We start from the raw sequence: 13,560 nt of genomic DNA on the forward strand, positions 1-13,560 counted from the left end.
AGCACAGAGTGATTGCATTATCCCCAGACAAGGTGCAGTAACTCGATCTGTCCCTTCTGTTCCCTTACTCTGCAAAGTGACAATCCAGGTTGAGCAAAAAGCACTGCCCAATGGAGGGGAAGCCATTGGGGCTGTTTGTGTGTGCAGGATCTGAGCTCAGGGCAATGCCAGAGTTATAACTCAAGCTAACTCTTCAGAGAAAACAAATTCTTAACCTAGTAAAAGTATTCAACCTCCTGGAAAGCCTGGGAACCATTTAGATAAAGCAATGCAAGGCTTTCCATGCCAGCTGCCTGTACAAGTGATTTATGGACTGTAATATGCCATGGAACCGGACCACTTCATTGGCTTTTGTAAAGACAGAAGGGTGGATTGTGGCTACAATTACTGAGCAGTGTATCTGTTCCTTCAAGGCATCACCACTCCTCGAATAAAAGCAATCCTGCTTTTCAAGGGAGCCAGACCTCTCATTTTCGAAGAACACAATAACTGTCTCGGTAGAAATGTGCTTTGACAGCTTTGGATTTACAAACATCAGAAGTAAATTCTGATTATTTATTTTGGATAAATAATGAACAGCATAAAAATTGCTGACGTTAACCTTCATTGGAAAAGTTGGTTTAATGGGCCCCATAAAATCTTCTGTTGATGGCAGGTTCATAAAGCTCCATATTGACTTCAGCTAAAGGCTATAACTTCTATCAATACTGTCAACAATTAATATTGACTACTAAAGGTATCCTGTAAACTGAGTCATAGCATTATGTTACTTTATGCTGCCATTAGCAAAATTTTGTGTCTTCTTGAAAACCTTTCTCCTATAAATCTGAGATTTCTCAAAATAGCCTGTGTGGTAGCTAGCAGCAGAGGGCCCAGAGTAACACTGACTAACTTATGTGCAGAGGGAGGAAACACAGAGCAACTTTTGCATTTGCTTGAAAAAGCTTCTGAGAGGATCTCAGGCTTCATTTGCTTCAACAGCAGGTTTCAGGCTGTGAGGAGCTTGTGTGCAAAAGTTTCTCACACCTTTATCTGTGCCAAGCAATTATAAATTAAAATGTCCAAATTTTGTGTACATTTAAGACTTTTCCTTAGTCCTTCTCTTCCTCCCTCGCAACCTTTGTTTGGATACGTTTATACCACCAATTCAAGTGCAATCCATGTCTTGAAATGATATGTCTTTCTCTCAGCTCTGGACCACTTTTTGTGACCTGAACCTGGTTGATGTCTCTGACATCTTCCCAGGAAAGTGTAAGCATCAGCTGAAGTTACCCACAGCAAAATTTGTAGCGTAATATTTTCCCTCAAGTTCCATCGCTTCTTTTTTTTGACAATATTAAGAATACAATTACATACTGGTCACCACCACTCTAGATTTTATTTATGCTCTACAGGCTTCATGTATATTATAATATAGTCTTTCTCATTCAAAACACTCAACACCTAAGACTGCAAATGCCTAGGGACCAAAGAAACTCCTGCATTTGTACAGCACTTAAAATATCTGCAGGTCTGTTCTCCACCTTTCTACCTTTTCTTTTTAATTGCTATGAAATGATGGTTCAAGAAATGGTTAGTATGTCATTAAATATAAGGGAAGAGGAATTGGAGGTTTCTTCAGTCCAGACATGAGTACTACTGCCTCTGTTATTACTTTCAGGAAAGCCTTTCAAGGCATGATGATCAGAAAGCTGGAGCAGCTCCCCTGGGAGGCCAGGCTGAGAGAGTTGGGGGGGTTCAGCCTGGAGAAGAGAAGGCTCCGGGGAGACCTTCGAGCGGCCTCCCAGGGCTTAAAGGGGGGACAGGAAAGGTGGGGAGGGACTCTGTGTCAGGGGATGTGGGGAAAGGACAAGGGGTGACAGTTTTAAACTGACCGAGGGCAGATTTAGGTGAGATCTAAGGCCGAAATTGTTCCCTGTGCAGGGGGTGAGGCGCTGGCCCAGGGTGCCCAGAGCAGCTGTGGCTGCCCCCTCCCTGGAAGGGTTCAAGGCCAGGTTGGACGGGGCTGGGAGCACCCTGGGCTGGGGGAAGGTGTCCCTGCCTGGGGCAGGGGGGGTGGAACTAGATGACTTTGAAAGGTCCCTTCCAACCCAAACCATTCTATGATTCTATGATGTGCTGTTGATAATGTGTTGTTGCTAACTTAATTTCATTTGTAAGTGATCTGTAGGTACAAAGTTGCATTTGCACTTGATGTAGAGATAGCATTATGGAAAAAAACTCCAGCAGCTAATGTAATTCTTCTCTTTTAAGACAAAAAAAACCCAACCAAACAAACAAACAAAAAACAAACAAACAAAAAAACAAAAACAACAAAAAACAACCAACCAACCAACCAACCAAAAAAAAAACCAACAAAAAAACAAACCTAGACAAATTCTGTACTTTGCTTTTCTTAGTAGGCGTGAAAAGAAAAAAGTATGGGATAGGATCATAGCTGCTTATTCACCACCATGGAAAGCACAAGAAAGAGCTTTGGCTACAGGAGAATGGGATGGAAGTGCAAGTCTGGTTTTGGTTGTATTTTAGTGACTTCTTGGGAGTGTGTAAAACTCTAATTGACCCTGATGATATCTGTGGGTTTTCATCAAAACACAAGGCTTGGAAGGAAAACAATGTAATCTGGCACTGCGTGTCTGCCTGTCCTAATGGGTGCAACCCTGTAAGATACTGAACTAAGAAACTTTAAAAAATATTGTAAAATAATTTTAAAAGAGTCTTCTGTACATCCTTTAAACATAAGGCTGTTTATCTTTGAACTTTGCCTAATATATCATTATCTTTGAGCAGAAACTTAATAAGCTTCTACAGTAATTTTGTTGGGAGTTAAACATAAAATCATGTGGGTGGTGTATGTCTCGCTGTGTCATGGCTTCCCAAGGAAATGTTATCATCATTTGTCACTATAATACTGTGGCAAAAAGCATAAAGAGAACAAGCAATACAGTCATTTCACATCAGCTTTCTGCACTGAGCTCAAGCTCCCGATGACTTGTATGCAGTGGCTATATTAAGAAGCAGGCTGTGCCATAATTGAATTAAAGGTGCAAAGGCATATATGGCTGTGTGAACTCCTGGGTCAAGCTGCAATTGAATCAAAATCCTCTCTCCTTCCTACACTGCTTGGCAGAACTGCTGACCAAAAGGTTCGCAGACCTACAAAACGCATGCAGGAGTCCCCGCAGCTGGGAACACAAAGTTACAGAGATAAAAAATCTGTGACCTTCAGCTTTTATTTCACGTGAAGAAAAAGGCTTCTAAAAATATTTTGCCATCATTTTCCTTCAGAGAGCAGTCAGCTGATTTACATAAATGAAACGGCTCCTGTCAAGGAACCAGCAAGGAAAAGAAGGAAATTATCTGCCCCGAAAATCTGTAGCAAAGATAAGAACAGCATCAGCCAGGGGAGGGGAGATTTAAATGCTTTTTGTCTGAAAGGTTGCTACAAAAAGCATAGAGAGTATTACAGCCACTTAATGATCTCTGTCGCTGTGATAAATAAGTAGGACTTTCTCCAGCAGTTTATTAACAAACACTCTGTAGGACAGTACAAAAGGCCACGGCATGGGGCTATTAGAAGACTGTTGTCACTGAGTCTGATAAAAAAGCCCCAACACAAAACCTCAGGAAGATTGAGGTGGAGCGGTAAGAAGAGGCATTTGTGGTAGATCGTGCATGCTGTCATCACTTACCGGTTTCGGTATTCTCATGCTCCGTGTCGGTGAGGGTGAGGTTGGAGTTGGCCCGGCTCGACAAGCAGGAGCTGCGTCCGGACTTGGTGTTGCGTCCCCAGAGCCTCACGGGGTGCTCGGGCGACATGACCACGTCTGCCTCCGTGTCGGCATCCGAGCCGGCGCTGATGGAGTAGCCACAGTGGGGCAGCCCGATATCAGTCCGGTACAAAGTCCCATGTGTGGGTGTCACGTCTTCAAGACCCAGCTCTCGCAAAGAGAAGTTGGCTCCTGGGAGAAAACACAGCAGCCTGGTTACCCTTTAACAGGGGATGGTTTCGTCTAGAACAAGTCAATGGCAGAACCGTTCAACCTCTGTCTTCAAGTGGGGCACAGCAGCTCCCAAGTCCTAACATCATACTGAAGATCCCCCTGTTTTGTGCTCTTGCTAAGGCTCAGACCAAGTCATCATGCCAAGACCAAAAAGCAGCTGGATTCCTGCTTCCTGAATCTGACAAGAACTCGGGGTGCGTTCAATTAAATCATCAAATTTGAAAGCAAAGACGGATGGAGAAATGTTGGAACTCTTTTGGAGAGACAAAAACTAATCTTCTTGGGAGAAAAGCGAAATGAGGCTTGCAATGATTGAAAGTCCTGCCATACACCTGGCAACTCTACTTCAATAGGAAATTTGAGTGAATTCTGCTCACTGAAATCCCTGAAATTACATACCAGGGGTTTACATTTCCTTTGGCGATCTCACTTCCCCCTTGCTGACCACTCACACCTTTACTCAGTTTAGCTATTCATTCTGATACAGTCACAGCAGAGGTTATTTGGCTGCAAATAAATACAATTGTTTAGCTGACTGAAAATGCAACCTGAAAAATGACTCGAGTTCATATCTAGTTACCTGCAGAGCTTCAAAATCAGATGGAATCAATGGGAATGAACCTTCAAATATTAGCACACTTTGTTCGGGAAGTTGCACTAGGAGGATGGGGAGACCATTTAGTGGCTCCATTTTAATCCACATTCATTTATTAATGCATTCTTTTATTTTTCAGCCCTGGATGTCTTTAAAAGAGTTTGGCCACTCAGCCTTTAGCTGCACCGTGCATTTATATGGCACAACGCACCCTGGCTCCTGTTACACTACACACTGATCAAATGGATTAAGGAACTTTATCTATAACTCATAGGAACCATCAGGTCCTGGATCATGGCCAAATACCAACACCGGTGATCAAACTCATTCTAGCTGGCTTCTTCCCATTATTTCAATACATAAATCCCCTGCAATAAAAAGAAAGGTGGAACCTGCCTAATATACACACAGGCCACAGACTCAGTTTTAGAGCACTGTTTGCAGCTCAGACATGTTTCAAGAAGATAAATCTGAATGTATGATCTCCAGGCAAGTTTGGGCCCAAACCTACCTTTGAACAGTGAAGTTTGTATCTACTCATTATTAAAATCTGTTCATCAGGTCTGGACCTCAAAGTTGTATCTAAAACTGAGTTTTGATTGTCTCCCTGCTCAAAACCACACAAGCATGTGGGTCTCCTCAATTTTCCATTTGTTGATGTTAAATATCACACAGTGGAAAATGTGCATCTGATAGAAAGAGTCAGATTTCTACTTTTCCAGAGTCTGGTTTCACACTTGTGGAAACACTCTGGCTTGTCCCTGAGCCCTGCTGCATGGGGAATGTCTTGTATAATAGCACACATGCATTGAATGGTCAGAAAAATTGTATTTTACTACACTTCATTCAGTTGACTTTGGAGCTTGTAGTGAACACAGAGAAGATGTTTGAATGCAAGATGAATAATGGGACTGGACAACATTTCCATGTAAAGTCAGAGAAGGAGCTGTTTGACGTCAGCAGGAAATAACCATGTTTCAGCTTGTTACAGATCTACAGCTGGTAGCACTCAAACTATATAAAGCATTCATGAACTTCACACCTTTTTAATTGACTGAACAAGATTAAAGCTTTCAGGCAGAGTGGACAGATAAGGTTACTTGGGGCTCACACCTCTGTCAAACCCTAGGGCCTTGCTTGGGAAGCACAATGCAAGCCTGTGGCAAATTAATCCATTTAACTTGATTGCAAAGTGGTCTGAGAGAGTGTCCTCTACCACTCCACAGCATGAGGCAGCAAATTAACTTGACCTAAGTTATAAACACGAGGAAGCAGTATCTCCCCAGAGAATTTGCTCATCTCTTCCAGTTTTGACTCTTCTTGTAAGGCCAGGATAGTTTTTAAACCATCTTTTGTGGAGTACTGGAAAATGTCATCTTTTGGTTTTGCTTGCACATTTGAGTCACTGATGGTGAGTACCACCTTCCCCTGAAACAAGCCACACTCAACATCATCAGACACATCAGTGTGCAGCATGACTGATGCTCTCCAGTAACAGCAGCTCATAAATTATGAAAAATGACTGCAACAATTAACTGAAAATCAAATTTATTTGCAATAAACGGCAGGAGATGCATCGATTTTCATATTCTATGCTCACTGTTGCCTTTTAAGCTGGAAGAACTTGAGTCAATAAAAGGAAGATAATAAATATCTGAGACTTTTTAATTCAGATCTGGTCTATTTTTTCCTGTGCTGACTTGCATGTTTGCTGGCACTCTCACTCTAGCTAAAACCATTTAAATGCTGACTTGTTTATTTACTGAATTTATTTGGTCAATTTGAAATGTTTCCCTCCTCTGCCTTCCAAACCAATGCAGAAGAGAAATTCACTTTGCCTTGTTGATGTCAAGAAGGCTAATAAGTCTTGGTTTCAGCTGGGATCAGGCCAAGAAGCACCACAAAGTGAGGTCCATTCATGGCTTTCTGCCAGTGGAAAATGTGGCACAGAAAGTCTGGGGTTATTGTTAACACTCTTCAGGCCAGTTTGGGGACTCAGGATAAACTGGGAGAAAATTACACATTGAGAAATCTGTGGATGATATATCAGAAGTAGAACTGGTACACTGACATGGTTAATCTTAACTTCTCAATTAATTTCAGCCATTTAGACCCGTGGTTTTTACAATTTCTCAGTACCCTACAAAATTTTCCTAGGGAAGTATGAACTTGTGTACAGCAAATTTACACTCCCTGTCAATAGACTGGCTTTTCTTATTTATCTTTTGTGGGCTTCTTAAGGGAAGTCCGTGGACCTGCATGGCCTCATAGACCCTCAGGTTGAAAACCGCTGACCTGTACTAATTCACATCTATCCTGCATGGTGAATATATTGTATGAAGTGAGCAAACTCAATGACCTAAAAGATTTCCTTTTCTTTATAACTTTGTAGATTCCTTTAGAGAGGATGAAGTACTTCAGAGTTGCTAAGAGGGAAACTCCTTTTATGATTGAAAAGTATTACTTACAGCACCTATTGGCCCTTTTGTTAATTATTGCCTGTTGCAGTTATCCTCAAATACAAACACCAAAGCCATGTGCACAAAGATACTTCTGCAAGTCATTTTGCTTGTGCATGCCTTAAAGATGAGTCTTGCACCAAAACCACAAGTGTGTGGGGTTTGAAGAGTGAAATTAAGTAGCCCCCAAGTTAAACAAGCACAATTATGTGCATTCCCTTTGGGGAATCAGTTTCTTCAAACTGCAGAGGGTGTGCTTGGAGCAGCCTGGGTCAGCTATTTTCTGTTCATTGTCTGGAATGCTGCCTACTCTATTTGACTCACTTTGCCATTTTATGCTTTTCTTGATGGACTTCTAAAAATAATTTATGTGAACCCCTGCTTGGTTTCTGAGCTAAGACACTCTTGTCTCTATGGAAAAATGAAGATGAGACTATAGCAGGGGCCAGAAATCTAACCTCATGTAGGCAACAGCAACAGTGAAAATGTAACTGCACTGACTTCAGGCTAGCAATAAAAAGGAGAATGTCTGGAATCTCTATTAGGACTGTAGAGACCATGCTGACCCTTGAACCTTCACATCTTCACAGCTACTGTGACCCAGATTCGCTAAATGGACTCCTATAAGTCCTAAAAGTGGTTCTCTACCACTCTTCTAATATTGGAGCATGTCCCCATCTCAAACCTACAGCCTGCAGGCCACATACAATGCCAAGGGTGATTCATCCCATCTGCAGCTCAGTTGCCTCCCTTCTTCCAGGATTCTTGGGTTTTGCTTGTAGCTCAGATGGACAGTGTGGACAGTGTCACTCTCCCTTCATTTTCTGCCTCAGTATCCTTGTTGACTTCCTTCATGGTAAGGCAGGCACATGACAGAGTGAAAAGGTTTCCTGAGCAGGCAGGGACTTTCCACACCATGTCAGTGCTGTGCAGCACATACACAAAGGCTTGGGTCTCATGCTGGGAAGTGGGAAACGGATGTTGGAGGCAGAAAGACTAAGACACAGAAAATGTGTCTTGGTAGATGCTAATGAACACAGGCTAGTGGTATCCTACTTAAGGACATTGGTTTGCATGCATCCCACATATGTGCAATACAATGAAGATGTTCCCTGATGCTCTCTTTCCTTGTATCTTGCTTTTGGACACACAGTCCTTCAAAGGTAGCCTCCTGCCCAGCCCCAGCTCTCAGCTAGTTAACTCACGCTGCTTGCAGCAGCATCTGCCGAAACGTACTCACCTGCTCGGCAGAATTCATCGGCCTCCTGGTGCACCATGTCTTTGACCCGATTGCTGTAGGTCAACCTGGAGTCTTGATCATAAGCCTTCAGCGTCTCGCTGGAGCTGTAGGACTTCTGGGGTACCTTGCTGTCCTCACTCTCGGCTGAAGAGCTGGTGTAGCGGCGCTCAGTGTCACGGCGCCGAGTCAGAGATCGATACGGTTTCCTTTCTTTTACATCCATGGCACCCTTGTCTGAGTATTCAACATTAAAATAATGACGTTCGTGTGGTGGTCAGATTGGAATAACCTGAAAGAGAGAATAAAAGAAATAGGATCTAGGTTCACTCCTTTGGGCAACAGAAGGCTAATTTGCCGTCTTCATACATTCTTGCACTGAACAAAAGAGAGGTTACTTAATGGACTGCAAGAAAACCCTCTTAGAACAATTAGCAATGGAAAGAAAGTCTCAATTACGTGTGACTCATTTAATAATTGCCACAGCTAACAGGACACATACACGCAGAAACCTGCATCTATCTGAACTGGGCATGCACTTGGGGATTTGAAACTGATTGTGATTTTCCGTGTCTTCTTTCCAGGTGAAGTGATTCAGACACATCCAGGAAGCAGGTATTCGGTACATCAGTCACCTAATCTCTGGGAAATCAGGCCGTGCTGAAATGTCTCTATTTGGACATCCAGAGGACTTTGAAAAAATGCTGTCCTATAGTTTTAACAGTGTTGTGATGGATCATGAGGTTAGCAGGAATGAACAAAAGAATGAGACAGTGCGAGAAGGCAAGTGGGAAGGGAGAGGGAGAAAAGAAGAATGAAGGGGGAGATATGGATGGCAATCAGATGAAAATGTCTTCCTATTCAGAGGGCTCATCTTTATTCAGCTATAAATATATTAGAACTTAAGCGGAATTGAGAAAGTGTAAATAAATGATAGTGCTCTGCTTCATGTAACAGCATGGCCTGGGATTTATGCTTGTGAGAAAAAACAATGTATACATGCACCAGTATGCAAGCATACTTATCTGCACACAGAGGAAATTGATACCAGAAATAAAACACGTATTAAAAGTATTTTTGTCAAAATAATTAATAAGTTGTCTTTTCATTTTAAGTTTATTAAATGCAACAGAAGCCACAGGAAAAAAAAAGTCAATGACTCACAGCAAGATGGTAAAATATGTTTTTGAATACCTAAACTGGTTTATGAGGAAAAATACTGATAAAACCCACAAACCAAAGGCTGAAATCTGTAATTACAGGCTGAGTTTCTCAGGAACTGAGTCCTCCTGACCACTGAAGAACAGAAGCCAAGTCTCCAAATGCTACATCAGGATATTGTTGTTTACTAGCAGTACTTAAAAACAGAAAGGATCAGAAAACACCTATCAGTTCTCAGTCTTTCTCATAGCAAATACATATGGAAGTGCATTGACAAGGACTGAATCACATTCTGTCAGCATTTCTCGCTTGAAAGACTAAATCCTGAACATACTAATAAAATCTTACTCCTCTGTGACTGTTAGACCTCAGCCTTGCTTCAGAAGCTGTGCCCTGGATTTGTGTGACAGCACAACACAGCTAGGGTGCAATAGTTGAGGACGGATGTGCTGTGAGCTTTGTAGGTTGAAGTGTTTGTGGCTCTCAAAACTATGAGCCTGAAAAGGATGGAAGACTCTTAGTACAGGTTCTGATAACATACAGATTGTAATACCAATGCAGAAGCTTGAAGGCAACATTTTATTATGAATTCCTCACTTGCCAATCTGACTGGCACAAGCATAACTAAGTGAATTCTTGAGTTGAAGAGAGACTGCAGGAGGGAGCAAGAGCAGCAAGAGCTGCAGGACAGCTGTGAGATAGACCTGAAGTTGGCTAAAGAAAAAGAGGATCCCACTCTTATTTCTGCAATTCTTTGCTAAGACTACTTGCTGGATTTTGTCCCTTTAACCTCCAAAATGAGCTTTGCAATGACAGAACCCAATTCTGATGGCTTGTACGGTTTATGTGGCACTCTTCCCAGAAATTAAGACACTACTTTAAAATTAAAAAAAAAAAAAAGAAAAATCCACTTAATTCACTCCCAATCTATTCCAGTGATGGCAGCAGACCAAGTTCACACTTCCTATTTGTCAGCAAAACACATAAAAACTATTGAACACAAATGGGAGGATGGGGGGGAAGGAGGGAGTGTCTTATAATTGAGCTTTACTTAAGTTATCCGCAGAGATTTGAGCACCACTTTGATTTTAAACATGTGTTTAGACCCACTAAACTCACTCACTTAAATTCATTCATGAACTATGTAAATTCAATACAGTGAATGCAAATGGGATTACACACCGGCCAAAATTTACATGCGTTAAATGTTTCGCAGAGTAAAGGCCTGAGATGTGCAAAAACTAAGGCCTGAATGTGGAAGCAATAGTGAAGGAAATGACGTTATGCCAAGGACCAGTTTAACATAGTCATAGTGTGTAAGAGGTCTACCAAATATTTTGCTGCATTGAATCAAATATATTGGCACTTTCACACTGGAGGGATATAAACTGAAGAGAGCATCTGCTTTTCATTGCATTGTCTTCCTCTCTTAAAAAACAGTGGAATTTTTTTGGCTTGAAAATTCGTGAATTTTTTTTGGCAATTGTTATTGAATTGGTTTGTCTCCTTTATACCATATCTGTTTGTGTGAAATCCTCAGAAGGAGCAGGTTTGTTATGTCTTTTAAAAAACAGCTTAAAAAAGGCTCTTTCACAATGGTGTTGTAGTAAGAGCTGTTAATAATGAACACTGAAAGTGTGGTTTATTGTCATGGGGGACAAAGACAGCAAAATGTTCGTGAGAACAGGTTACTATATAAGAAAGAAATGAGGAAAGGTGGCTTCTCTCTGCTCATGAGTACTGCAGCAATTCCTACCAAGGGCCAGTCATTTAAAAACCCTCTAGCGGGAGAGGCACATGTGCCAGGAAAAACCCTTCTGCACAGTTAGAGCCACAAGGTACAAACAGGGTCTGTAATAACCATTAGTAACCTTGCAACTTCGGAAATGGCCAAAAAAACACCAGGAAATTGACTGAATTCCCACCAGATGAAGGTTTTTCTTTTCTTAAAGAAAGGTGCTGAAAAACTGAAATTCCTCCTACAGTTCATCAAAAATAGCCTTGTAAATTTGCACCATTCATATACACATTCCTTTAGAACAGTGCTTCAATTCCCAATTCATTCGTGTCTTTATAAATTTAACTCTTCTCAGCCCTTTCCTTCTCTCTCTCCCATCGTGTAAGGAGACACTTTTCAACTAGAAAGGTCACCCCCAAAACATATAATTAAGATTTTTTCTTTTTTTTTTTTTTTTTTTTTTTTTTTAAAGAAGTAACTGTTTCATTTAACTGACTTAAGTAAGTTTCCAGCACCTCACTATGGACATGCAGTTCTTGTCATCTAATTTTTATGGCCCAATAACCAGATGGTTTAGATACCTTGCCTTCAATGGAGTTGTGTTGTCAGGGAATTTACCTCATAGTGTTTCTGTGATAGATTATTATTTTTTATCTGCTACTCCTGGTGTCTTGATTTCACCTCTCCTACAATTTCATCCGTGCCATCAACACCTCACATTTTTCCTAACTTCTCTGGCACATGGCAAATACAAAGAATTACACTCGTCTCAGTTACATACTTAACCACTAGTTTCTTTCTGCCTCTAACTCATGATTGCTCCTCATAATTTTAAAAGCTTCCATAAACTTGCTGGACCTGATATAAAAAAAAAGGCTTCTAATATTGTCCTCTCCATCCCTTCACTCCTTCTCCCTCCATAAAAGCACAAAAGCCTTCTTCTCTGAAACATTTTTACTTGGAATGGACTTTCTTGTTCTATAATGCAGTGTTTCTGGCTCAGATTGATTCTTTGATCATACTGCTGTCTGAATAACATATCATATTTCACTTTTTTTTTTTTTTGTCCAGCCCAATTAATAGCAATAGGCATTCTTTTTTTTTTTTTTTTTTTTTTCAGCCCCCCCTGATTGTACAATCCCAGCTGGACCACAAGCTGGTTTGGAGTCCAATTCACAACAGAAGCATCCTTCAGGCTTTACTTATTCAACTCAGAAAAATCCCCCTGACCCCAGAAAGTGTTTCTCACATGCTAAAGCCTATAAAATCAGACTCTTTGACATATTTATATATTTCAGAGGTGTAGGACTCTTCTCGCATCCTTGCATATATGTCAAGAAGCGGAACAAAAAAATCAGCTTTCTAGTTCTGGTGCAGCAATGCAGTAAACACGATGCTTATTTGGAGCTCTTTTTATTTTGCTTTTGCTTTGGTTGGCTCCCAAATAATCCTTTTTATTATGTTTTATCCTTTATATCTATCCTCCTCATGCTCAGTTCTGTTGCTTTTTGTTGCTCTTTGGAGCTTTGATTAACCACACCAGCTTTGTGCTGCAGAATCGCACTGAATGAATGGCAAGGGGAATGATTTATTTTCTGAGTCACCGCTCAAAAGACAAACTTCCATCAATCAAAAACCAGACAAGAGAGTGCGACACCACAAAGCGATATGCTAGGAGGCGCTTACAGCAAAAGGGACAGGTGGTCTTTGATAGCTGACTTACATTGCAGGTCACTAATCACAGAGATTAGCAGCAAGGTGATCGGCAGTGCCTGTTCTGGAAGGCAGCATGTCATATCATCCAATTTTCTGTCAAAATGTGAGGGTTTAAATGGTAGAGATAGCTTTATGTGTTTCATATATAGTTATGGCAACTGGGTGATGAGAAAGCTGGAAGAGTGAAATATCTTTTCTCCATCAAAACGTGAACATGAATCCTGGTGGGTTGATTTGGTCCACCTTTGTGCTGGGAGAAGCAAAGCGACTTCCCATAGTTATTTATTTTCTGCTGCAAAACTGCCTATGCAAAAATGTCATCTTCTTACTTGACAGGGCCTGATTTTTGTCTTCTTAAAGCAGATTGTCTCATTCCATTACTTAGGGCAATTTTTTCCCCCTATTTCTTACTGCTGCTGCCCTTTGTAGAATGAGCACAGCTACAGAATACCGAGCAGCAAGCCGGATTTTATTTTCAGTCCTTTGGGCTCCACAAATCGAATCGTTACCTAAGAACTAATGCTAGTAAGTAGTGAGAAAGTATCCTTTTCTTCACTTTATAGAGGAAGACATGAGGCATGGAAAGCCAAAGTGACTTGCTTAAGGTGGTACGAGAAGAAAGCAACAGAACTGAGAGCAGACTGTTCATC

General features: G+C 41.2%; 1 protein-coding gene across 13 annotated transcripts in view; it reads right to left on the reverse strand.

Annotated features, from left to right (window-relative positions):
• TENM4 (teneurin transmembrane protein 4) overlaps window positions 1-13,560 on the reverse strand; it is a 1,435,480-nt gene that overhangs the window by 346,781 nt on the left and 1,075,139 nt on the right. For all 13 annotated transcript variants that reach the window (XR_004406800.2, XM_032990906.2, XM_032990916.2 and 10 more), the window contains 2 exons: window positions 8,299-8,587; window positions 3,693-3,962 (listed from right to left, as the gene is read on the reverse strand). Coding sequence is in view for 12 of the 13 variants with exons in the window: in XM_032990906.2 (XP_032846797.1) it covers window positions 3,693-3,962; window positions 8,299-8,521 (493 nt within the window). In the remaining variant the exon portion in view is untranslated. The remainder of the gene's footprint in view (window positions 1-3,692; window positions 3,963-8,298; window positions 8,588-13,560) is intronic.

Source organism: Tyto alba, unplaced genomic scaffold (assembly GCF_018691265.1).
Source record: "Tyto alba isolate M040663 unplaced genomic scaffold, T.alba_DEE_v4.0 Super-Scaffold_2, whole genome shotgun sequence".
Lineage (NCBI taxonomy): Eukaryota > Metazoa > Chordata > Aves > Strigiformes > Tytonidae > Tyto > Tyto alba.